The 27,500-nt window shown below is 36.8% G+C and overlaps 2 protein-coding genes across 3 annotated transcripts in view; one reads left to right on the top strand and one right to left on the bottom strand.

The window, feature by feature from the left end:
* Positions 1-1,483: 1,483 nt before the first annotated feature.
* Positions 1,484-9,608, bottom strand: Tim8 (translocase of inner membrane 8). The gene is made up of 3 exons (XM_043016562.2): positions 9,326-9,608; positions 6,648-6,745; positions 1,484-2,093 (listed from the first exon to the last, which is right to left on the bottom strand). Exons 1-3 carry the CDS (start codon positions 9,486-9,488, stop codon positions 1,920-1,922), a joined length of 435 nt encoding a protein of 144 aa, XP_042872496.1. The 5' UTR covers positions 9,489-9,608; the 3' UTR covers positions 1,484-1,919.
* A 730-nt stretch (positions 9,609-10,338) lies between these two features.
* LOC122253466 (uncharacterized) overlaps positions 10,339-27,500 on the top strand; it is a 29,312-nt gene continuing 12,150 nt past the window's right edge. For both annotated transcript variants that reach the window (XM_043016561.2, XM_043016560.2), the window contains exons 1-9: positions 10,339-11,041; positions 20,262-20,368; positions 20,548-20,722; positions 21,233-21,383; positions 21,851-21,933; positions 22,220-22,418; positions 23,968-24,087; positions 24,426-24,702; positions 24,904-27,500. The exon at positions 24,904-27,500 is cut by the window's right edge and continues 133 nt beyond it. In XM_043016561.2, the coding sequence (XP_042872495.2) occupies positions 10,755-11,041; positions 20,262-20,368; positions 20,548-20,722; positions 21,233-21,383; positions 21,851-21,933; positions 22,220-22,418; positions 23,968-24,087; positions 24,426-24,702; positions 24,904-27,500 (3,996 nt within the window). In that variant the 5' untranslated portion in view covers positions 10,339-10,754. The remainder of the gene's footprint in view (positions 11,042-20,261; positions 20,369-20,547; positions 20,723-21,232; positions 21,384-21,850; positions 21,934-22,219; positions 22,419-23,967; positions 24,088-24,425; positions 24,703-24,903) is intronic.

Genomic DNA, 27,500 nt, shown 5'->3' with positions numbered 1-27,500 from the left:
GCACCACGACAATGCCCTCAAATGCCTAAATGACATTTATGGAAGAGAAGGGAATCGAGCTTGTGATTCATTTGCTATACAGGCCCAACTCTGCTCATGCAGTTTAATTTAAAGGCCTTATGACTTTATTTTGAGTTTTATGTAAGGGAGAGGGCCCTGAAATTTTATGCAAGTCATGATGAGATATTATTTTGATTTCATTAGAAAAGCTTATTTACAGAACATTGCAAATGCCCTGCAAAATGCCAGGGGAAGATATCTTAGCACCTACCTAACTCTGCAAAAAAAAATTGTGTTTATGACAGCCATCAGTCAGACATGAAAAATTTATGAAGGGCTAAACTAAAGTGTGTATGTAGTCAGAAAGAAAAATAATATTCACCTTGAAAAAACAAGACCAACTTTTCTTTGAAAGATTTAACAGCCTTCACTGAGAGTTGCTAAGAAATCAATTCTTGCATTATGACCATCATCTTTCATCTAGACCTATATTATTGTGACATAATAGTGCCCCACATGATTATTCTGAGGAATTAGTCACAGAATCTAAGTACCAACGTTAGAATCAAAACAAAAGAACACACAATTTACTTGTGTGTTTCCTATAGAACAATTTTAAAGCTTTCACTTTTGTATAATTTCTATTTCTTGTTGATGCTCACTGTAACCTTTCACTTGTTAACTTGTTTAGCAGAAGCCTAATAACAATGTCTAAATTTTAATACTAATGTTCTATCACACTCAACGTGCATTCTGTCTAATCTGCCCTTCAATTGATTTCCATTTTCTTTTTGAGTATGTTGTGCCTTGCCATTACTGTTCAGATTTGATGGTATACAAAACTGTATGTCTTTGAAACTTATCTAACTTCCTCTGAAATAAAATCTGAGTTTACATTTTGGAATTCAAGTACCATTCCCAAGCAAATGTGCTTTCAACAGAATACCCCCATTCTCAGGATTTCAGATGTAGAACAAAGAGCCAAGATACTCTGTTCTATTCTTTAATTTCTAAGGTTGGGACACCCAGCATGCACATCCTATTATTTCATGTCAACAGTCTTAACTCTATCCCGACGGGCCCAGCGATAAGTGGAAACCCCCTACGCCAGGCCTATGCAATATTGCATCGGGAACGTCACACTGGTGCGTCGCCCCGTCGTCAGGCATTTAGCTGTGTCACACGGGTGTGATGCAACTTCATCAAAGGGTTAAAAATGTAATATCTGAGTTTTATGCTAAAGTCAAAAGTGTGAGAATAAAATCCAGCAATATGTGTACAAGGCTATTAGTAATCTGTTGTAGAAAACTCCCAGTGGCATCTGTTTTCAAAGTTTGGACCTAAATTTGAAAACCACACTAAAAGAAAATTGTGTACAGAGTAGTCCTTCTAATGAATTAAAATCACTCTTACTTCACAACTGTTTCTTTATTTTCCAGACAAAAAATCAAATTGGCAATAAGGAAGAAATGAAAAAAATCACTTTCTTTCTTGCTTTTAATAAACAATGTAACAAATCAAGTAAATCTCACACACTATTTTTTTTTTTTAATTGAATCTTGATTTACATACTTTTCAGTACAGGATATATCAGCTAAAATGAAAAAATACAAATAAAAAAAAACATTTCAGTATATGCTGAAGACAGCTACAGAATTCTGGATATACAACATTTACATAATAAAAGTAAATAAATGAATAAGCAATTATATGAAATAATAACAAAAATATTCTTAGCACACTAATGTCCAAACATAAGTAACCGTTTCAACAGGTTCTGGATATACAGCATTTTCTAAATATATCTTGTATGGCAATTTCAAAAGTATCCCCAGTAACATCTAGCAAGCATACATAATAGTCTTATCTGTACATGGTATTATCTATTCACAAAGTAAATTCCCAGAATGCCCTGCTTTTCACATCATTCCTCCTGATTTTGAAAGCAGCTGTGCGAATCGGTTTGTAATGAAAAGAGAGGTGTCAATGAACCGTTCCACACAGTTAGAGATGCAGGTCTCTGTGCGAGAGTCTAGTTTGCTGCCTGGAGAGCCCACACATGTCTCCCAACAAATGTCATTCATTTTGTGTATCTGAAAAGAAAAACAGTAAATCAGAAACTGCAGATAATTTTGTTTTGTTAGGTGCACCTTGTGCTGAATAGGGTCATGTTTCAAAAATAACCTTTAGTCTACCTTTCAATATTCATGTGTTTTTCTTCTTTTATTTTCTGTCTTAATTACTTAATTCTCTATTCATCTATTTAATCTATTAAATTTTCTACATGAAAAGAAAACAACTAGTGAACATTCTGAAACAGAAAGAGAGTGGAAGATCAAAAGCTAGGCAGTAAATAAAATTTGAATGCAAAAGAAATAAAAAGAATACAATATAATATAAAGAACTCTTAACCCATTCCAAATGGGAATAGTTTTGCTTGACTGATTCCCAAGATGGACACATGCCCATTTGTTCAGAATGAGGGAATTTCAACCAACATATCACTACTTTTCACTCTCTTTCATTCACTGATTTTTTTGTGTTTTACAATCTTCTGAGACTTGTAGTAGTCTCAGAAGTAGTATTGGGTCCATATCAGTTCATTATGTTCTTCATACACAGTGCAACAGAAGTACTGGTTTTATGGGAGGACAAAGAGCCACTTGATTTTTTTGAAAGGTCTGTAATTTCATAAACAATTACAAAATAAATAACCATCCCTAGTGAAAATAAATGAAGAGGAAGTAGACCTGTGTACATGACTGTTAGTGCCACAGTACAAAGTAGCCCTACTGGCACTGGGGAACATTAAAGACACTGCACATGATCTGGAACATTTTCCCCTTCTCATTCTGCCTGCCTTTTCTGCATCACTTTAGAGCAGGAGGTTGGCATTTTGCTGTGTGTCATTGTTCACTGAAGACAGTGCGTGGTTGAGACCAATGGATGGGTTCTCTTCAAGGCTTTCTCTCCTGCTGGTGCTAAAAGAGTGGCCATCTATATTTGGGATTTTAAACTAAACCTATTTTAATGATTCAAAATTGCAATTGTCATCATCAGTCATTAAATACAGTTAATACTCATTGCAATCCACTCTCCCCTTACATCAAATATGCCATGACATTGTCAGGCCAAAATCTTGTTAGGCATGTACATATTGCCACCTATCTGCAATGGGATAAGTTTCCATCTTTTCACAACATATACCACATAACGTAAAATATCATTGCTGCTAGAAGGCTGAAGACCCTGTACTTGAGGTTGCATTTCCTTTTTAAAAAAATCTACAGCTTAGCTTACTGTCAACATATCTGAGCTTTAACACTCTACAATCATGGAGAAATGGTAACCCTTCTAAGACCAGCCACATCTTAACATGATGAGATGGCCAGGCAGAGTCGTGACGCGGTTGGCACCATGCACATGCCCAGACCATGCAGCCAGGCATTCTACACAGACATTTTTTTTTTTTAATACCGCGACCAATGGGTTAAGATGTTCAGCCTAGGTTGGGTATCTTAAGATGTGTGTATTTTCTATTATCTTACAAGCATATGAAATGAAATACGAGTCTATATGACATATTAGCAATGGGATAATAATTAGCATTTGGTATAACAGGTCATTATAATTGACCAGAAAAAAATCACAACATGGTCCAGGTGACATAAATGTGCCAAAGCAGATAAATCTTTGCTTTTTACCTAAAAGAGTGTTTTCCTTTATCATTTCTTACAATCAGACTAAGAGTAAAAAATATATTTAGCAGCATATGAATAAATTATCATTATAATTACTATAATTACCATGATATAGTTTAAGTTTAATATCATAAACATAAATGGTGCCACTCTCTCTTGGCAACAGCAGTAAAGAAATCCTTGAAGGTCACCATCCATGGTCTCTACTATCAATGACACACAACAAGAGGCAGGCCTAAAATACTGATGGTGCAGGATATGCTGGCAGAATGACAAGAGGAAGGTGAACCAGACCACAGGTCATATTCCTCTTCTTTATCTCTTCATATTTTTGGGGGGGATGTTTATGTTTGTTTGTTTGTTTGTTTTTTTACAAAAGTGGAAAAATACGAAAAAAAGAAAGCTGCTTTTAGACCTGCCACAAAATTGTTATACTTCTGTCAGAGGAATGTGAAGAACACATTGAGTTGATATGGACTCTAAACTACAGTTCTAGTCTACTGCAATATTGTAAGTTGGTACATAAAAGCCTCATAATATAGTAAAGCACAAAAAAATACCAACACAAAAGAAAAACTGATAATGAGTAAATAAAAGAGAACAAGATAGCCTCTAGATATGTCACGTGACACTCTCTCTCTCTGAAATAAAACCTGTCTGGTGTGCAAAGCAGCTAGCACCCCATTAATGGTCATTATAAGAAAATGGATGCAACATATCCATCAGGTTAAGCTTCCAAAACCCTTCCAACCTCAAGTTTTCTGTAATGCTTTTTATAGGTGTGCATGTCAGAACACAGCAAGATAGTCAAACTTTTCTCATACAGGCACACATCAAGAGGTTCAATTTCCTCAGTGTACTGGCTGAACATTTACATAATTTCACAGAAAGAATACAAGCAATTCTTAGAAGTTTGGAGATGGGAAATCCAAGGCAGCACATTCTTTGCTTGCTTGTGCACATGAAGTGGGTTTATGCTTTGGTGACCTATCTTACCTGTTCAATTTCTAAGGCTTAAGTGTCTTAGCTTTTAGCTTTAGAAAAAAAAGTAATACTGTTATAAAATTGTGGACCTTTAGATATCAGGGTCAGTGGGGTTTGGTTATAATCAAATTAAAATAAGCTTCATTTTCTGAGAAAGCACCAATGTTTCATTTAACAGAATTGGTATGACTGTCCTAAATGTTTAGGTCCATTCTACTTAGTAAGCCTGACTGGGGGTGAAGACTGGTACTAGCCCATTTAAAAAAAACATAGCATCCATAGCAGTGGTGGAAAAAATTATTATCATTTTCACTGTAAGTACATTCTTGCTCACATTCATGGAAATGGCAGTTGTCTGCTGGGAAATATTGGTAAAATGAATCATGAGAATGAGAGTCAGTGATACTGAGAGCAAGGCAATATGCTTTGGTTATTCAAGATTATTTAACTAAACAAACAAATGTCACTAATCTTCTCTGTACATTATTCAATTTCCAAGACTGAATAAAGATTGCAACCCAACCCTTTTCTTCTACAGTGCAAGAATATAGACTGTATGAAGATTGTGACCCATCCCTTTTCTTCTCCAAAGCATAGCATAGATGATGGCACATTTTTTCTATTTTTCTTGTGTCTTTTCTTTCCCTTTCTTGTGCTATTTTTTACAATCACTCATCTGATTTTCTTTTTACCTCTTGACCCAATGATGATGGTGTGCCGTTGTGCCTGGTGACGGGGCAAAACACCAGTGTGACTTCCCTGAGGCAATATTATTTAGGCCTGGCATAGGGGGTTGCCAGTTCTCTCTGGGCCCGTCAGGATTGGGTTAACACCTTCATGGCTTGGCTGGCCTTCCTGCCAGTTGATGTGAATACCTTGTCATGGCTTTGTCTGACTGTTTCGCTGGTTGATAGGTGTGTAGCAGCTGGTTTGTGCCTCAGCACACAAATAGCTTATGGCACTTGGTCTGTGCATTTTGAAATATCTTAGTCAAATGGATTTTTGAGTTATTAATTTACTATAACCAGGAATTATAATTTATACCTAGTATTTCTAACATCAAAACCTCTACATACCCTAAAATTGCTACATACTACAGTAACAGTGAACAAAATCTTCTGATAACAATGCACCTATAATCAATTGCACAAATAATTAGGCCAATACAGTACTTGTTGAATATCATGCATGCTATTTTGGACAACACAATGTAGTCTTTCCAGGCATTTTGGCAAACTTATTTTCTACTAATGAAGCTCTAGGGAAAAAAATACATTCAAACAATACATCCAACCCCTAAAAAATAAATACTTAAAATATGAAAATTACTGGGAGGCTTAACATGAAACTAGAAACTTATTAATGACATGTCCCTCCACTAAATATTAGAAAAGACTCCTCTACATTATGCAGTTCATCAATATTCTATAGCACTGGAATTCTAAATTATTCATAAAAAACACATGCAGTACTGTAAGATTTTCAAACCAAACAAAAACTGACATAAAATCAGCTTAGCTGACTAAACTTTGATTAATAACTGTAAACTACTTTGATATTTTAAAGTACTTGTGGGTAAAACTCACAAAGCTTATCAGCCAAAATCCTTTTTACCATAAGGCAAGATCACATGGACTACTCAGTATATTGCTTGCAATGTCTATCAAAATTAACATGAAATTATCTTTTAAGCATGTAACCTACATGTAAACCATGTTCACATCATTGGTGAAAAGACACAGCTGATCTCATCCTTTCATTTATTTTTACTCACCACTACATACCCTTATGCTTACTACTCCATATTCATATCCATAAAAGAATTCTCTTCTAAATATCATCACACGAGCCAGAGAAGTATTTATAATCAAAAGATGACAATATGTAAAAGTAAAATAAATAAACACATATGCAATGAAAGTATCAATAACAGCAGCAACAACAAAGTCAAAAGATACTAACCATAGTTTGCATTTGAGCCTTCTGTTGTTCCAGCATAAGGAAGCTCTGGAGTTCTGCATCACTGGCACTACTGCTACCACTGGAGCCACTGTCCAGCCCTGGAAGACATTGCAATCTCAACATGCGTGGTAATATACAAATTCTTATACTCCTTCATCATTCCATGCTGATATTACAGACAAAACAAGAATCAAAATGAAAGCTAAAATCAACCTAATTGAAAGTTGAGAACCAAAAATAAATCTAATTAAAAGCACAATGATTCAAAACAATCTAATATAAAAATAATTACAACAAAACTATGATATTAATAAGGTTAAGGAATAACAAATCAAAATATTACATTGTGCTTTATGATAAAACAGAGCAGTCTAAGAACTCAGGAATGTTATAGAATATCATTAGTGATCATTTTTTTATTTCATCAGGCTCACTACACTTTCATAATAAAAGGCAAAAACAATGATTTACAGCAAAATGAATTCTAATATTACTTCAAAATGTTTAGTAAAGATGTTCTGGGATGAGGGATAAGAAAAGAGAAGTATATATAGAAAAGAGAAAATGAGAGAGAGAGAGAGAGAGAGAGAGAGAGAGAGAGAGAGAGAGAGAGAGAGAGAGAGAGAGAGAGAGAGAGAGAGAGAGAGAGATAGAGATAGAGATAGAGATAGAGATAGAGATAGAGATAGAGATAGAGATAGAGATAGAGATAGAGATAGAGATAGAGATAGAGATAGAGATAGAGATAGAGATAGAGATAGAGATAGAGATAGAGATAGAGATAGAGATAGAGAGAGAATATGGAGATATAAAGAAAGAGAGAGATGTAAAGAATATAGAGATATAAAGAAAGAGAGAGATGTAAAGAATATAGAGATATAAAGAAAGAGAGAGATTTGATTTGATTTTGATAAGTTTATTCATACTATATACAGTGTATAAACATGAATAGGCATAGGAACTATGCCTAAATGGTTTGTACAGTTCATGTTGGATTCTAAGACATACATTATTGGTGAAGCAGATATTACTGTGACCCTATCACAGTAATATGTATAGCTTTGCTAGGGCAAAGCTATACATAAGCCATAGTAGTGCATGTATATCACTCTAGAAAGACCTTGCAATTTTATCTATTACAGGCAAAGTCCTAGTGTTTACGTAATATATCTGATAAAATGCCGTCCTCTATAAAGGATGTTGCAATACTGTACAATGTTTTACGTTCAATCCTTTCACGAAACTCTTCAATTAGAGGACATATCATTACATAGTGGTTAACCCTCTCTGGACGGGTGGTACACTTGTGTACCCTTTATTTTTGGCCATATCAGTGGCTGACGTCAAACGCCGTCCGTTATTTAACTGATTTAGGCCTTAGCGTTCGAGAGCCTCGGCCGAAAGGCATAAAAGGCTAGAATGCCCCCGGCGTGAGTGGGTTAAGGGTGTGTGAATAGGGTTGACTACACAACTTACACTCAGTTCCCTCAGCATTGTTTGAAACATTATACTCCCAGTAATATTTGTAGCCAAGCCATAACCTTGCAGTCACTTCATCAAGCTGCCTCGTAACTCTGTTTGTACTGCCGTAGGTATGCTTTGTCTTGGACATAGCGTTATGGTGAATGATTGATTATATTTATATATATATATATATATATATATATATATATATATATATATATATATATATATATATATATACATATATATTTATATATTCATATATTTATATATGTAAATATATATATTTATTCAATTATATATTAATATATCAATATATGTATATATATATAAATATATATATAAAAAATATATATATATAAATATCTATTCATATATATAAATATATATATATATATATATATATATATATATACATATATAACTATATATATATATATATACATATAAATATATATATAAAAAATATATGTATATAAATATTTATTATATATATATATATATATATATATATATATATACATATATATATATATATATAAATATATATGTAAAAAAATATATATAAATATTTATATATATAGATATATATATATAAATATATAATATATATATATATTATATATATATATATATATATAATATATATATATAATACATAATATATATATATATAAATATATATATAATATATATATAAATATATAAATATATATAATAAATATATATATAAATATATACATATAAATATATACATAAAATATATATATAAAATATATATATAATATAAATATAAATAATATATATATAAATATATATATATATATATATATAAATATAATATATATATAAATATAATATATAATATATATATATATATAAATATAATATATAGAGAGAAGAAGAGAGAGAGAGAGAGAGAGAGAGAGAGAGAGAGAGAGAGAGAGAGAGAGAGAAGAGAGAGAGAGAGAGAGAGAGAGAGAGAGAGAGAGAGAGAGAGAGAGAGAGAGAGAGAGAGAGAGAGAGAGAGAGAGAGAGAGAGAGAGAGAGAGAGAGAGAGAGAGAGAGAGAGAGAGAGAGAGAGAGAGAGAGAGAGAGAGAGAGAGAGAGAGAGAGAGAGAGAGAGAGAGAGAGAGAGAGAGAGTGCGAGAGTGAGAGAAAGTGAATCACCAAGATACCACCAATGACAATCAAAAAGAAAAAAAAGAACATACCGAGACCCGACGACGACGAGCCAAAGGAAGAATCCCCGAAAGCCGAGGAACCGGTATCAAAACCCGACGAAGAAGAGAAATCCGGGGTAGATGTAGAGAACGAATCGAAACCCGAGCTGGAGGTTTCTGTTTTGGGTTCACTGTCGCCGAAGAACCAACCCATGATTGAGGAAGAACAACGGAAAAAGGGTTAATTAAGTGTTTGAGGGTAGGTAGGTGTTACGTGAGGTCGTGTTTACCTCCGCGAGCAGACGATGCGGGTCACGTGACTTCGAGGGAGCGTTTGTTGGTGGATTTATTTTGTTTGGAATTTATTATTGTTTATAGTTTTGTGCTATTAATTACTCTATGTCCTTACTTTCGAAAGTATAGTTTTTATTTTTGGGGGTCACGGTTTTGTGATAAATGCATATCTCAGGCAAAAATCCTTTAATTCATGGTTAATGGCAATATCACAACGGGCTGTTACTTATCCAAAAGACTGTGCAACAGTGGATAATGATATATATATATTTGCCCATGTATCAAAATCTGAATATTTGTTTATGTCCGAGAGACGGCTATCGAGAAATTTGAAGTCAAACTTACGAATTACATTTTTTTTCGCCTCATTGGTTTTAAACCTTTCTCCCCCCCTCCCCCCTCCCCCTACCCTTCCCGCCCCCACTTCCCATGAATGAGAAACAGGAAATTCCTTATTTGACTCATTTTTCAATCCCCTTTTATTTATTAAAATCAAATGCATTTCATATAACTGAACATATATCTCCTGATAATTCACAGTAACTTATAAAGGCAATTAAGTTATAAATATAAGAATTTAAAAACCAGCCTGCCTTTAAAATGCTTGGTCTTGCGACGGTCCACTTGTAGGACAATAGAAAAAATAACCATTAATATATCTTGCGAATATGTATTTTTCATACATGCCAAAATAATTTAGATTGAATAAAATATTGGATAGAATAAATAATTATTAAAGACTGGAAAAGTTGCGCAATGTGAGTTTCATCTTCCCGTGACGCCACCTGGACGGCGGTCGAGGGAACTACGAGCGCGAGGTAAACAATTTTAAACCAAATTTGCGATATTTTCAAGCCATGTGTCGCGACCCTTGATGGTGTGTGCTCTACTTTCATCCTGTGGCTGCTGGAGGAACCAGAGAAAGAGAGAAGAGCGAAATAACTTGGTTTTATAGCGCGTTTCCTGTGATTTCCGGCCCGAAATACGGTGTCCCTTCAAAGCCACTGTTTGGGGAACTGCTTGTTGATTTTTTCACTATTGTTTTTTCGCCTCTTCTCCTACCCGGAAAGTGTACGTCAGTGGGTGTTTCTCCCTCTACGTGTGTTTAAGGGCCCGGTGTGCACCTCTCCTCTAAGTTGTGGAGTGGTGCAGTTCCCTTGGGCCTTATAAACACGTATTCTCAGACATGTTCCGATCAGCATGTGATTTTTTGGGGGTAGATAATAACAGTGATGGAGACTCTTCCAAGGAGAACTCACCAAGCGCCCTTGTTAATGGGCAATATTCTTCCTCTCCGTCGTCCTCTGCGGCTGTGGTTGGTGGTGGGGGTTCTCCTTGGGGTCGCACGCTAACACCCCGTCCAGCCTCCACACAAGGTTCTGTTCTACCCCAACGATTATCAATGGCCAACGGTGTGGCAGCTTCTCCAATGTCTTCGCCAGCCAAGCAGAACGTGCCGTGGAATGACTTGAGGTAAGATTGATATATACATTGTTATTCTATATCACAATTATTTCATCAATAGAATACCCCAAAAAAGGTAAATTTCTTAATTATGACGAGGATTCTTTCACAGACAATATAAATGTTGACTGCTTTATTTATCTTTGATTAAAACAACTCTGATATTTATGTTTGACACAAACCTTTAGCTTCCATGTTAGCACCCCCCCGCCCCCACTTCAATACCAACTGGCTAGACGAATGTAAGATATTGTGGTATTTGAGTGAGAGGAGCTACAAAACATAGAAAATATGGTACATACCTGTCCACTGTAAAATAGAAATGCTAAAGATGCTATTTCATAATCTTACAACCCACACAGCACTCCATGTGCACAGCAATTGCAGTTGCCACCATGCTTATGTTATAACAGAAAGTGACTTTTGATGGGGATTTTGAATGCACAGTGTTTGGGTCATGTTCAGTTTACAAAATTCTAACCTGAGATCTAACCTAACTTTCCTAGCTTCAAAGTTAGCCCAAGCCTAAGGGGGCCCCTGGATACCCCCTTTTTCAAAGTACTTAATGCTGCTTGCCTTAACTGTACAGAGTTTTTATTTCCATAAATATACATAGTACTTGGACGGGTTCCTTTTTTAGGATCAAGCTTTTAGGATACATAGTCAGTGCATAGCCCATACCAGAACCAATACCAAAAAAAACGCATGCTTCTTGATACAACAACCATTTTGAAACTGGCTCGAAACTGCTTATCAACAGATTCAAGAACAATAATAAATATGAAACCACTTTGATTGGCCTGTTGATCTAAAGATTGTCCGCACTAGTTGTCATCAGTAAATAAACTGAACATCCTAATATTGTTTTCAGATTTTAGGAATGTATGTCAGGAAGGTTGAAAGAGCTGCTGCGAGGATCATAGTTTTATATCAAATTGTACAACAAATGTCATAAATGAAAAGTGTCTTAGATATCAATGACTTATTGATTCCATATACTATTTTCAGTGAAAGTAACACTGTCAATTAACCCGGTAATGCTGGGTGACAAGATAGCATGTTGAGTGGTGGCAGGACCAGCCACCAGGTAAGAGTTATTTTGTCATGGCTATCCTCCTGGCCAGTTCGTTGGGTGATCAGGTGTATAGCGCTTAGACGCAGCCTGAGTGGGCGAATAGCCAAAGGCACCAGGCTTAGGCATTTGAAATATCCCAGTATGTTGACCATTTGGAGCCAAAACAGCCCCATCAGTATGGGTTAACTGAAACCATACCCCAACTATTGGTATTTATCATAAATGGTGGTAGAGGTATTTCTTTGTTACTTCTGTAACAAAATACATGGAACTATTGACTTTAACCCATTCACGACGGGGGCATTCCAGCCTTGCATGTCACAATGCCGGGGCTTTCGAACGCTTAGGCCTAAATCAGTTAAATAACCGACGCCATATCGCGTCCCCAGCGAACAGGCCTAATATGCGCGGTACAATGTTGTACCACCCGTCACGAGAGGGTTAATACATAGAACACTATAAAATGCATTTGTTGGTACATGTTTTTACCGACAGTTGTCAGTGTTAAAGTCATAATGAGGAAAAATTGATGGTGACAGTCTTGTTTTGCACACCTCTCATGACAGAGTCCAGCCATACCTGTTCTTGTTCAAATATGTCTCAAGTTGAGACATGTTTGGTGTTTGAAACTCAGAATTCTGTCATCACATTTCCCCTGATGCTGTTCTATAGTGAAGACTGTTGATGGTGCCATTTTGTGTTTCTATGTTAATAAACTATTAGTGAAATTGTTGTAGTCATAGATCATACAAAATTCAGTGAAGTGCAATGATATTCAAGCTGCACATACTCAACATATATTAAAGGTATCTCATCCTCTCAGCCATAACTTCTCCCATTCATGAAAGATAGACCAAATTTGCATCTTCAGACATATTGAGTAGTGTAAGGAATACATCAATTGAGATAGGTTCTTGGTAATTGAAACGGGTCTGTGAGCAGAAGCCCCAGCAAGGGCAACATGGCAGTCAAAGGGGGTTCTGAGGTTAAGAAGTCTTTTTTTGGTTCATATAGTGATCCTTTGTGGAAAATTGTGCAAAAAGGACAGAATTCTTTTATTCATACATGTGTGAATGTTTCATTTTCATACATTTTCATTTTAAAGTACAATTCTTGGGTCAGGTTTTTCATTTGTCTAATTTCTTTATATTTTGAAATTTGGTTCTTGGCTTAGGTTTTTCATATTTCCAATTTCTTTCATTACTTAACCCATTCACACTGGGACAATTCCGGCTCTGAATGGTCACAATGCCGGGGTTTTCGAACACATAAGCCTAACGCCTTGGGATTCTTGGGCACACTAGCCGCGAGCCTGGGCTGTCCGCTCGCTCACTCTGAGCGCCGGCCTTGACCAAATATCTCGTCACTGGTGTCTGACACAAAACCCACGAAACGGGTCACCACATCATCCGGCACAAATAGGTTAACTACCTATAGTTTTTCATGTGTTTTGATCAATTTTTACCTTCAGTTTAGGTTGCAATCACAGGTTTTTGAGTAATGAGGGATTTCTGTCAAAAATGAATGTCAAAATTACTTTCATTGCTTAACCCTATGACGACGGTGGACGGTGCGTTACGCTCATGTGACACAGCTAATTTCCCTATACCGGGGCGTCATGCCAGTGTGACATTTCCAATGCAATATTGCAATGGCCCGCCGTAGGGGTTTTCGCATAGCACGTGCCCCGTCGGGAAAGGGTTGAAATAAGAATATGTTTCACAATTTCTCAGTAGCAACATAACCTAATCAGGGGGTACAGCCCCCTGAACCCCAACCACTATTAAGTAGATTAGCTATGGGCTCCACATCTTGGCAAACCAAAACTATGTTGGGGGGGTTATTTAGGCTCCACAGATGAGACTACATCAGAGACAGGGTCTTTTGTGTCACGGGTGTCTATGATCTACTCGCTGGTGGTCCATAGCACGTTCCCTTTGCAGATTTATATATATACATACTATATACCTTACTATTAGTTTTCTGATCGGCTTAATTTAAAAGTCTTGAAGAGATTTACATGGTACTGTGATTTTTATTGTATAAAATCAATTATACCCCAAATGTATTAGTATTTGCAAAGGGCAGATTTTAACCCATGCACATCAGATGACATGATTTCACGTCTAGGGTATATTTCACTCCCACCGGATGATGTCTCATCACATCATGATCTCTCCCACGTTTTACATAGTTATGTATTTATATACTCATACAGTTACATTTGTATAGACACATATTTCTTGACTTGTCAAAAAAAAAAAAGTAATATTATAAAAAGCACCTCTCATCACCTTGTAGAATCGGACAGGTGAAAAGCATTCTGTGAAGCACAGTCAGCATTGCACCTAGAGACTGCGCACACTTGTTTTCTTCCTGGTGGAAGTAGCATTATGCAAAAAAATTGCCCCGTCATAAATGGCCTGCTTATGTAAGAATGTTTTAACCCCAGCCAGATTGAGTGAGCCATGCACAATGTTGTTGTTTTTTTTCCCATGTGCACAAGTTAATGCACAACTGATTCTTGGTTCAGATTTGCAAACGTTTATTATATTTTATTAGAATTGCAAGTATTTATTTTTGTTGTGAATAAAACATATATTGCCCAAAATTCAGAAACAGCTGTCAAATTTTCACAAGCCTTCTTTGCTCATTGCAAGCAGTAGTCAAGCTGTATGATGCACAAAAATTGTACATTCCTTATTGGATTATCAGTCAGTAGTAGTAGTAGTAGTATATATATATATATATATATATATTATATATATATATATATATATTATATATATATATATATATATATACATATATATATATATATATAATATATATATATATATATTATATATATATATATATATATATATATATATATTATATATATATATATATATATATATATATATACACACACATTACAGAGTAGCAGACTCCTGAAGTCCTTTCATGATTAAAAGATTATACTCTCCTAATAAAACACCTACAAGGTGAACTGTATAAGAGAACAAGAAACCAGTGAATTGAAGACATTCTCGTATATGACATTTCTCTTTTAACCGATTGGAGCCAGTTGACATGATGAGTTCGAGAACCCCGGTATTGCGACCGTGCAAAGCCGGAACGGCCCCGGCGTGAATGGGTTAAATTGCAGATAAGGAAGTTATTTACTCTTGTGAAAACATACTGTATGCCCTTTTCCCCTATATATTACCCGATTACAACAGATAGTATCAATACAAAACTGGCTGATCTCCATACACAAGGAGTAGGGTGGCTTCATTAACCCTATGACGACAGTGCGTCACACCCGTGTGACGCAGCTAAATTCCCGATGCCGGGGCGTCATGCTTTTGCTTAGCGCATGCCCCGTCGGGAAAGGGTTAAGAACTGCCTCAAAGGTGTTTTAACTAGCTCTACTTAACCTGCAGTTTATCTATATTTTCTTTTAAGTTAATGAGAAAATTACAGAACCCCATACGTAATTTTATGGAAAATGGTTACAAGACACCTGCAAGTCTGCCACTGACCTCAGGCTGATAGACATAGCCTTTGTGCCTATCAGTGTTGAGGCAAAAACTAACAAACCACCTTGTACATTCTGGTAAGACAAGGTTTGTAGGCCTTCCGAACCCATTAATGACAGGTGACTAGATATCAGGTCTAGTGGTTTTTGGGCCAGATGCTGGGAACGAGTTATTTTGTCCAGGCCAGTGCGCCGGGTGATCATGCGCACAGCCCTTGCTGCCAGTGTGGCCGAGAATCCTGACGTGTTAGGCTTATGCATTCGAATGTTCTGGCATTTCGGCCATTTAAAGCCGAAATAACCCTGTCAGGAACGGGTTAATGATTTCTAATCAAATAAAGGGTTACCTGAAGCTTTCACAGGTGGCTCAGAAGAATACTTTAAATTTGCAATTGCTTTATCATGATTGCTTGGTGAAGAACATTAGGAACAGATGATGTCACTCACCACTTGGGTCCATAATGGTGTGTGTGTGTACTTTTTTGTTTTGTTTTTACCCACAGTTGGATTCAGTCAAAAAGAAAAAAAGTTAATGATTGTCTTGGTTGTTACAATAATTATTATAAAGTAACTGGTATGAATAACATAGATGGTATATTTGAAGAAACTTTGTAGTCATTGACATTGAAAAAAGAGTTGAAGTTATGGTAGCTTTATGTGTTGCAAAAATGCTGTGGTTTGTACTATTTCAAGCTCTAATCTTGCCAGAATTTGTGTTAGAGGTTTCTTGGTCATTTCTGGAGCTCAAATTGTAGATGCTATGCTGACCTCTTGATGTTGTCCTACTCTTGTATTAGTTTTCAGATTGTAGACCACCCATAACAAGTCAAAGAAAGTTTTTTTTAGATATAACATAGCCAATACAATCATGATGATGTATTCTAAACATTTACCCAAATTAACTATAACTAGTTCTCAGAGAATGTAATAGAAGAGAAAAATAACATGTATATTACCTTATAAGCAATGTGCTTATGTGTTTTGCCACAGTATGCAACAGTTAAAATATAGTCAAAGCAACGGACACTGTCCTGACTACACGATATTTTAGTCAGTTTACCTATTGGCTCATTCACTTAAATGTATTTACAAATCAACTTTCTCCCACACCCTTGCCTACTCTGTATTCATGTATACTAACTTAAAATTTGGAGTATTAGAAGTCATGAGTTATAGCAAGTAAATCTTATGCAAAAAACAAATGTGCATAAAGCCAGAATTGAATTCTTTAGTCATGCACAGATGCAATAACCCCCTACTCACTATTTTAGAGTTTTACAAATTTGCCTTTTTTTATTGTTGCAATAATTAGGCAGACTTGCCTTATTAATATTTTAACCTATTGCTCATAGTACGTATCAAATATATTGGGTTAAAAATTCTTTCCCAATAAAACTATCTAAACAAAACAAAGCAAAACTCAAATTTTCTCACTAAGCATGCCGAGTGTGAACTTGCCTGAATCAGATCAAGATTCATTATGGCACAAGGCAAGGTGAGTTTAACCCATACCCACTGGTTGACATTCTATCACTTGGTCGAAAAATATCCCCCGATATAATATAAAAGTTTTACATAATTTCTTAGACTCTGTTACTTCAGTTCAGGTGTTTGAGTGTCATAAAGTGAGATATAACATTTTAAAAAATGACAGTCACAGAAAACTACGTGATATTGATGACATCATGGTAATTTTTGCTTCTTGATTAGTTGAATAAAAAGATGTGAGTAAAAAAAAAACTATTGCAAAATCAAATGTGTTTGGCCAAGAAAAAAAAAAGAAAAAAAAAAATTGCTAATACAATACTACTTCTAATTTGTTGATTATCTGTGATATCACGTCATGTCACTTCAAACGGTACATGAACATACTCATACTTACGTGTAAGATTATTCATGTTGTTCTTTTCATTTTGGTTAAATATATATATATATATATATATATATATATATATATATATATATATATATATATATATATATATATATATATATATATAAAACATGATTTTTGATGCCCCACTAAAAGATTGCTTCCATTTTCCTTTGGTATTTTCACATAGAAGTGAAGAATATAGGCAAAGTTCAATCAAATAAAATAAAAAGGCATTACGGTAACATGTTTTTCACCTAAAATAACTCCACTGAACATAGCAATATTTTTACGTGCCTTTACACTGTAGACGCATTCATGAAAACCATAAGAAGAGGGTGGGTAAAAAATGCTCTGAGAGGATCAGCACAGCCACGCACAGCGAGAATACACCCTGGCACAAAGTGTTGCGTGCTTTTTATCTTCCCGGCATTAGCAGGAGTAGGCAAAAACTCGTCCCGACATGAATGGGTTAAGGAATGGTTGAATTAGGCTATATTAGTTACAGTTTAGTTTAGTTTGTTCAAGCTTTTGATAAACTTGTTATCCCTTCCCGCCCGGGGCACTCGTGACGCGACCCAGCCCAATGATTGCAATTGCAATATTTGCATGATGTCACACACCTGGCTGCCCGCCCCCCCAGGAGTTTGGCTGTGTCACACGGGTGTGACGCACCGTCGTCATAGGGTTAAATTTGGTTAAGTTTGCTTATTCTGGTATGATGTGTGTTATATATATATATATATATATATATATATATATATATATATATATATATATATATATACATATATATGTACAAAGAAATTAATATGTTTATATATGAGTATCTATTTTGTTTCATTGCTGATGAATGTTTCTATATAAAGTAGTGACTTCCAAATTCAGGATATTGCATTTCCATATATTTCCAGTATGATTTTTTCTGCAAAATCCAGAAAGAGGACCTTGAAAAATTAATTCTAGCCCTTTCTCATTAGTCATTGGGAAGAGAAAATAGTTGACAGAAAAGTCCAGTTGGGTACTCTAAATCTCTACCTGCTACCTGTTCCTCAAGTTCCTCAATATTTGAGCTTCCACCAAAGGCATATTTTTTCTTTGAAGAGAAGCCGAGGGACAAGACAGGAAGATGCAGTGAGACAGTTTGCCATGTCTTGTACTGAGATTAGGGAATAGTTTATGATAGAGGAGATTGTTGCTATGACAAACCTCAGTGTTGTTGTTTTGTGTGTGTGTGTTTTTGCCTAATTATTTTTGGATACTCTGGATGGAGGCCAAAAAATTGCAGTCTGTCTATCAAAACACCCAAAAAATGTTTTTTATAGCTTCAATGCTGGAATTCAAATTGGTATTGATGGATGCTACTCAGCTCTAAGGGAGTACCCTTTTCTGTGAAAGGTATAGAGATTATCATACTAAGATAACTGGGTTTGTGAAGATTGTTGAAGGCATGGGGGGAGGGGGGCAGTGAGGTAAAGGTTATGGGGTCAATTTGAATATGATACATGCTTCACATCAGGCAGCTGTTTAAGTTTCCATGTGAAATTTGAAGAGATGATCACAGAAGGGATATTTAAAAAAAAATAAAAAAAAAAGCTTTGTAAAAGTGGCTGAATGGCCACATCATCAAACATAAGACTTGTTATCCACAGGCAAGAAGAGGGTTATCCAACCAACCTGCTTATAATTATGGAAACTAGTATGTGGTTGAAATTGCCACCCATTTTATTGGTCAACTCTACTATTTTTATATATATATATATATGTTTTTTTTTTATTATATATATATATATATATATATATATATATATATATATATATATATATATTCTCTTTCTCGCTCTCTCTCTCCTTTTCTTTTCTTTTTTTCTTTTCTTTTCTTTTCTTTTCATTTTCTCTTGTTGTAACCTTGTTTTATTTCCAAGCCAAAAAAACAGCTGTGTGGTTGGTTCAAGGTTGAGACAAAAAAAAAATGATAATGATCTCCTAAATCCAGTTGCTGTTTACTTGTTTTCCTGTGAATGTCATGTATCTTTCTGCAGCTTTGCTTGGATTTTGTTTCCTGGCACAATTATACATCACCTAACTTCAAATGCTATTTTATCAATATTTAATGTTTGTCTTTGATTATGGTCCATCCACTATGTTCAATGTATTTTAACCCTTTAACCCACTCACGCTGGATGACGTGCTGATACGTTTCGTGGTTTTCGCGTCCGACGAGATATCTGGCCAAGGCCGGCGCTCGGGGTGAGCGAGCGGGCAGCCCAGGCTCGCGGCCCATGCGCCCGAGAATCTCGAAGCGTTCGGATGATGCGTTCGAAAACCTCGGTATAGCGACCGTGCAAAGCCGGAATGGCCCTGGCGTGAATGGGTTAACGACGGGTGACAAAATATCATGTCAGCTGCCGGGGACAAGATATTTTGTCGTGGCTATCCTCCTGGCTAGCGCGCTGGGTGATTGGGTATATAGCACTTGGCCGCGGCCAGTGCGGGCAAGAATCCCGAGGCATTAGGCTTATGCATTTGAAATATCCCAGCGTTTTAGAGCCAGCATAGCCCCATTGTTAATGGGTCAATGATATTACATACACTAACATTCTAGTTCATGGTTTTATTTTATTGATTTTTCATATACACACACACACACATACACACACACAAACATATGCATGTATGTAAAAAATTATATTTATTGTCGATCCCAAGTTTACTTGAAGGACAAACTGCTTATTGGTCTATGTGTATTCTATTCCAGTTTTGCTGCAGAAGTTTTAAGTCCAGGTTTTGCAAGTCGAGTAGTTAGAGAAGCACAAGCACATACCACAAGAAGTCCAGGAGAAAACCGCAGACAATATCCAACTGGTATGTACCCCTTTGTGGAATCTTGCATCTCCTGTAATAGAATTTACTGATATATATTAAAGTAAAGTTGGAAATTCTTATAAACTTTGGAGTCTAATATACATTGTATTTGTTGGTATATCAAGATGGAAACCATGTATGCATAAGTCAAAATTTATCATTATCAACTTTGTTATTAGCACAAGAAAGATATGTTCGAGCAGGTGTGCTGCCTAATGTGCGTCTTGGAGGCCGCACAAAGGCAGTCCTCAGTCCAAGAAGAACACCTACCTCTCCTCTCCTCCCTCTTGGCCGATCCACAGCCACTTTCACGTCCTCACTCTCTTCAGACTTCTTGTCTTCAGCAACACCAAGGTTAGTTGATCATCATAGGATCTCGGAGGTGTATATTATTTATTTGAAGTTATTGATTAAAATATGAAGATGGAATGTCTTTAGTATGAAGGTGAAATGCTTGCTTGCTTGCTAGTTTTTTTTTTTTTTTTTTTTTTTTTTTTTTTTGTTTTTTTTTTTTTTCCATATATATTTTTTCTTATATATATTTATATATATTTATTTATATATATATATTTATATATTTCCAGAAAAGTGTATTCATGTAAAAATAAGCTATATATATATACATATAATATATATATAATATATATATATATATATATATATATATATATATATATATATATATATATTATATACATATATATATATATATATATATATATATATATATATATATATATATATATATATATATATATATATTTATATACATGTATATATATATATATTAATATGATTTATATATATGTATGTATATGCATAAGACAGATAAATGATCCTTGATATATATTTTTCCTTCATCAGGATGCCTGACATCAGGTCTGTAGCATCAGTTCTTGAGCCACCGAATACACAAAACGAATGTGCCAGAGACCCAACAAGTGTTCAAGCAGTGGTGGCAGCTTTGCAGCAGGCGCAAGCTGGGAAAGGTGTCAAGAGAGGAGCTTGCTATATTGTAAGTGATGTGACCAGTATTGGCAAGAGTGGGGATTGATCATTGACAACAGGGGATGGGAAGGGAGGGCCAGAACATGTACCATACTTGATTTGATATTGCATTATAGATAGTACTTGTGATATTGGCTATTGATTTTTGTCAGTTCACGTTATTATGGAGAGAAGGAATGAAATCTATGACAAGATGTTCTAATAATCCATGGTTGCATTTGATATTTGAAATTCATGGCCTCAAGAAAGTTCATGATATCTTCTTTGAGATGGTGTCAGCAGTTTAAATCAACACAATGGTGTTTCTCTATTTTGTAACCTTATGATTTAAGATGTATTAGCTGCCGTCACATAAGATCAAATCCAACATTGGCTTGTAAGAACTTCATATTATTTTATTAGGAATTAGGCTAAATGAGAGTATGATATATGCAACATTTGTGATTTATATTATTTTTCTTTATTTTATATCAGGAACCAGAAGACCTGAGTAAAAGACAGAAGTGCAATGGCAACAGTAGTATAGTCCCCACCACTTTACCTGTCAACTATTCAAGGTACAGTATAATGAAATGGCTTAAGCAGCAAATTGTAATAATTAATTCATTTTCCCATATTTATAGGAATCCTATTTAGGATAGACATTTTACATCTTTGTAATTATATAATTAATTTTTATGGGGTAGTGATATGATTTATAGCTTGTGATTTTTCCACATCTGTATTATGAATTAACATCATTGTCCAATACCATCCTTTTTTTTTTTAGAAAGATGATAAAGACTCAAGTGGCCTGTAGGATAAGCTTTATCAGACTTACAATTGATATGTTCATTTTCTCAGAGATTACTTGGAGGAGACCCAGAATCGAGGGAGCAACAGTACTCCAAATGGTGGGGGTGAGAAGCGTGCGCTGGACCTCAGTCCTGGGGCTCAGTCTAACACCCACCAGTTAAGTCCAGAGAACAAGCGACGCTGTGTGCTCGATCCCATGATGGCTTCTTTCTCCTCATCAAAGCACATGGAGCTAAGAATGTCTCAGGTATGTAGACTTCTGTATTACTGGTATTAACCCATCCCCGACGGGGGAATTCTAGCCTTGAATGTCCAAATGCCGGGGCGTTCGAATTATTAGGCCTAAATCAATTGAATGGCTGGCACAATACTGTGCCGCCCGGCAACTGGGCTTTTGAATGCGCGGTACACATGCTGTACCACCCGTCCTGTGTGGGTTAAAAGAAGTCCAGGAGAAAAACGCAGACAATATCCAACTGGTATGTACCCCTTTGTGGAATCTTGCATCTCCTGTAACAGAATTTACTGATATGTATTAAAGTAAAGTTGAAAATTCTTATAAGGTAAAGTGCATTAATTCTAGAAATGTTTTTGTATTTGTGAAACTGGTACCTATGCAACTGTTAGACAAGAGAGAAAATTATACTAATCTTTGCTTGTAAGCAAGTATAGGACCAGAATTTCCACTTCTGACTATACACTTTCCTTTAGTATGATGAATCAAAATTCATCAGAAGTCATATTTAAAGTCAAAAGCTTCAACTCCACATAGTATTGCTTTCCAATGGTGCTCTTTCTGTTCCAGCAAAAGTTATGCTTTCTTATATTTATAATTTTTGTTATAGCATATTTTCAGTTTTTTGAAGAGCAAACCATAGTGAAAAAACAATAGAACTGCTTGTCTATATTGTAGGATTCATATAGACAGAATCCATTGTATATTTTTTCAAAATAAAAATTTTAATGTTTTTTACTTTATCAAGGCAGTAATTATATTTTCTGACTGGTGACTTTTAATGCTCTCACACTTTGCTTGATATAATACTAGAGCCATTTTAACTCATTATGTTCTCTATACTGGGTGTGCTAGAAGTATTGCAGTATTGCAGTTACCCTTTTGTACTTGTGTTCAATCAGAAATAAATACAATATGAATAACCATCTATAAAAAAATATTACATGAAAAGATGGCGAAGAGGAAGGAAATGCTTATGACTGCAGGTACCACAGCACAAGACAGCCATTACTGACCCAGGGGCACATTGTGTGTGGTTGTGGGTCACTTTCCTCTTCTCATTCTACTTGTACATCCTTCATCACCAGTACTTTAGAGCAAGAAGTTGGCACTTACAGTATGTTGTCACTCTCTGAAGATGGTGCTTACTAGAGACCGCAGACAGGTGCCATGCAAGGCTTGTTTTCCTGCTGGTGCTAAGAGAGACTGATGCAATATATGTTTGGAATTTTAAACTAAACCTATTTTGGTGAATTTTATGGTTGTATTAGTAATAATTATTGCAACTGTCATTATCAGTCCCTAAATGAAGTTATTATTTATAGTACGATAAAGAAACACAGTGATCCACTTTCTCCTAACGTCAAATACGCTATGACAACAATCATCATATACATCATGATGCCCACCATCAGGCCAAAAACTTGTGTCACATATGTCATGACACCTGTCCACAATAGGTTAGATATAGATATACATATATGTGTATGGGTGTGGTTGTAGATTTAGATGTAGATCTGATAGGGATATGATAAATAATGTGCATCTCTGCCCATCTCAGGGTAGTGGAAGAGACACCCCATTCTCCATGTATGATTCAAGACGGGACACAGACTCTGAAAGCAACCGCAGTGTGGATTCTGGACAGTCCAAAGCCTCTGAACAATCTTTACACCAGCAGGTAATAATACTCCTTTTGTTTGCTTGTTTCATTGCAGCTTCTTTATCATATACTGTCATTACTCCTTAAAATCAATGGTCTTCTGCTTCTTTCTTCTTTTTGAGGGTATTAGACTATGTTTAGTAAGAACCAATGGTGATATATATTCCTATAAAAGTAATTATTGATGACACTAGGAGGAGAGGTCCCTCTGATCTGAATGAGAAAATGCATTGCATGGGAGATCTTTGGATCTAGGAGAGATAATCTTTATATTTAAAGCATCAGGGAATGAGAATAGATTTTGATGTTTTAAGAAGTAAATGTTATTAATATATTTCTCCCTTCTTGAACTCCAGACAAGTGAGGCCACCGGGGGAGACTCTTGCATGATCAGCCCAGGACCCTCAGAGCGTGACCCATCAGACCGCTCAGGCTCACACACACCTCAAAGCACACGGGGGGAGAGCTGCAATGGTACAGGGGGGACAGCAAACACCTCCCGGACATCCACTCCTAGAAACCCCACCCCACCTAGACCTACTCATGTCATATCCTTAGAAGCATATAAAGCAGAAAAGGCTAAGAGTCAGCAGAGACTAAAGAAGATGCTGGGTATGCTCTTCCATGTTGATGGTAAGTGCTCCTCTCTCTCTATCTCTCTATCTATCTATCTATCTGTCTCTCTCTGTTTTTACTGTATTGTCTAAAGAATCTTTTCTTTCTGGATTTCTTGGTGACATTTTGCAATAGAAACACACAACCAGTAGGAGTTTCCCAGATAAACTTAAGAAAAAGATTAAGGTTGAATCATTATTATGCCTTCCTCATTTGCAGAAAATGAAGAGACTCAGTCATCAAAATCTGGTATTCTACCTCAGCCAATACCAACCACATCAACTACACCAGCATCGACTACACCAGCATCAGTAGACACTGTAGGAACTTCAACCGCAGTAAGTTCGGTGTTGAAGACCATTGCTCCAGCCGAGACATCAGCAAGTGTGACAAGTAGCACCACTACAGTGGCTGAGATAGACAAGAATGAAGTGACCACTACTTTCACCTTTTCTCTCAAACCTCCATCTACCTCTGTAGCAAATAAAGATTCTGATACAGCAAAGACAGTGGAATCAGCCGTGGGACAAGATGAAGATGGTAGTAATGTGTCTGTCACAGCAGTCTTGAAGCTTCCTCCCTCAACCAATACTGATATTACAAGTCTTAGCAAACCTACTGACTCTACAACATCTTTCCCTGTTGTTACTCAGTCAGCTGTCACTTCCACTGCTGTAACATCTTCATCTATAGTGGCCAAAAATCCTCTCTTAGCAGGTGCAACTGCAAGTGAGTCTGCATTTGCACCCCTGAAATCTGGTTCAGACTTGAATCAGATAAGTGGCATAACCCCACTGACTGCACCAACTAGCACAGCTGGTGAACAAACCAACCAAGGAATGTTTAGTTTAGGGAGTACCTTATCTAAGACAGTATCTCAGGTCAGCTCTAGTACAGCTGCTTCCTCAGCCTTTAGTTTTGTTATTCCTGGTTCTAACAAGTCATCCCCAATTACTTCAGTTTGTACACCAAGTGCAACTAATAGTAAAAATGAAGAAAACCAGCAGGAAAAACCCAAAGCTTCTGGTGCTTTTACCTTTGGCAGTCAAGCTGCTCCTACAGGTACAGACACAAGTAGTCAAGGAGTATTTGCTGCCACTGGTCCAAGTACTTCACAGGGATCATCTGTAGTCCCTCCTGCAAGCTCCTCTTCTACATTTAGCTTTGGTGCTGGAAGTGACACTGCACCTGGCCAGAGTTCTACATTTACTTTTGGTCCCAAAACTGCACAGACTGAGACTTCTACAGCAAGCCTCGGGTTCTCTTTTGGATCACAAGACTCCAAAACTATGGCAACTTCAACTCTGGCTTCAGGAGCTCAGACATCTTCCACAGCCTCAGGTTTCAGTTTTGGAACATCAACAGCTCCTTCTGACCCTACTGCTGCTTCAAGATCCACTCCTGCTCCAGCAGGTACAACTGTTTCAGCTTCCTTTCCTTTCAGTCAGGGTTCTGCCAACCAGACAGCTGCTACAACTATCTCACCAAGTTTTAATTTTGGATCAAGTATAGTACCACCAACCACCACTGCCACTACTGCTGCAGCAGGTTCTCCTTTCCAGTTTCGAGCTCCAGATCCAAAATCAACAGCAGCTGCTGCAAGTATACCTTCATTTACTCCCAGTACACAGAGTACTTCTTCACCTGCAAGCTCTTTATTTAGCTTTGGAACATCAGCAAAGGCCACACCCACTGCCACATCATCTAGTTCTCCATTCAGCTTTGGCACAACAAAGGCAAACAATCCTCCCTCTTTTGGTGCCAGTGTTGACACAGCCAAGCAAGCTACACCAAGTGGAGCATTCACTTTTGGTTCTACTCCAGCTGCTACTACAACAGCTTCATCATCAGCTGGTTTTAACTTTGGATCATCTGCAGGAGCTGCAGCTGCAGCTGCACCCACATCAACATCGACACCAGCAACCTTCAACTTCGGATCTCCAGCAGTAACTCAGGCTTCCTCTGCTTTTCAGTTTGGATCAACAGATAAGCCTGCTGCTACTACTACAACATCAAGCAGTCCATTTTCATTTGGTAGTGCTGCCAACAAGGCTCCTAGTTTTGGTGCACCAACAAGCCAGACACAGTCACCATTTAGCTTTGGATCAAGTGCTGCTACTGGCCAAGCCTCAGTTCCAGCTTCAGCTGCAGCCCCAGCCCCAGCCCCAGCCCCATCCTTTGGTTCTAGCACAGGACAAGGCTTTGGTGCTCTGCCAACTAACAGTCAAGGTTTTGGGGCACCAACAACAAATCCACCAGCCTTTGGTTCAACTACAAGTGCCCCCGCATTTGGTGCACCAAAGACCACCCCTTCTTTTGGTGTACCAACAACAGCTCCTCCAGCCTATGGTGCAACAAGTAGTCAAACAAGCACTCCCTCATTTGGAACTGTAACAAGCCCACCGGCATTTGGGGCACCTGCTACGAGCACCCCAGCTTTTGGCTCCACTACAAGTACTCCAGCCTTTGGGTCAACTACCAATCCTCCTGCCTTTGGTGCACCAGCAACAACTGCACCAGCTTTTGGATCACCAGCACCCAGCTTTGGTAATACAGCCACAAATGCAACATCTCCATTTGGTTCATCCACAGGCTTTGGCTTTGGAGGAGCTCAAGGGGGTAACAAGGCAACTACTGCAGCAAACCCCTTTGGAACAGCACAGGGAGCAACATCGCCATTTGGAAGCACAAATAGCCCAGCACCAGCAGCAACTGCATCTGCCACTTCAACTACAAACTTTGCCTTTCGGGCCTCGCAAACTCCTTCCTTTAATTCCCCAGCCTTTGGGAGTAGTTCTACACCAAATGCCAAAGGC

The sequence above is a fragment of the Penaeus japonicus genome, unplaced genomic scaffold, assembly GCF_977035675.1.
Source record: "Penaeus japonicus unplaced genomic scaffold, GWHDUDI00000001_assembly GWHDUDI00000015, whole genome shotgun sequence".
Classification (NCBI taxonomy): Eukaryota; Metazoa; Arthropoda; class Malacostraca; order Decapoda; family Penaeidae; genus Penaeus; species Penaeus japonicus.
This window is presented reverse-complemented; position numbering and strand designations above follow the sequence as displayed.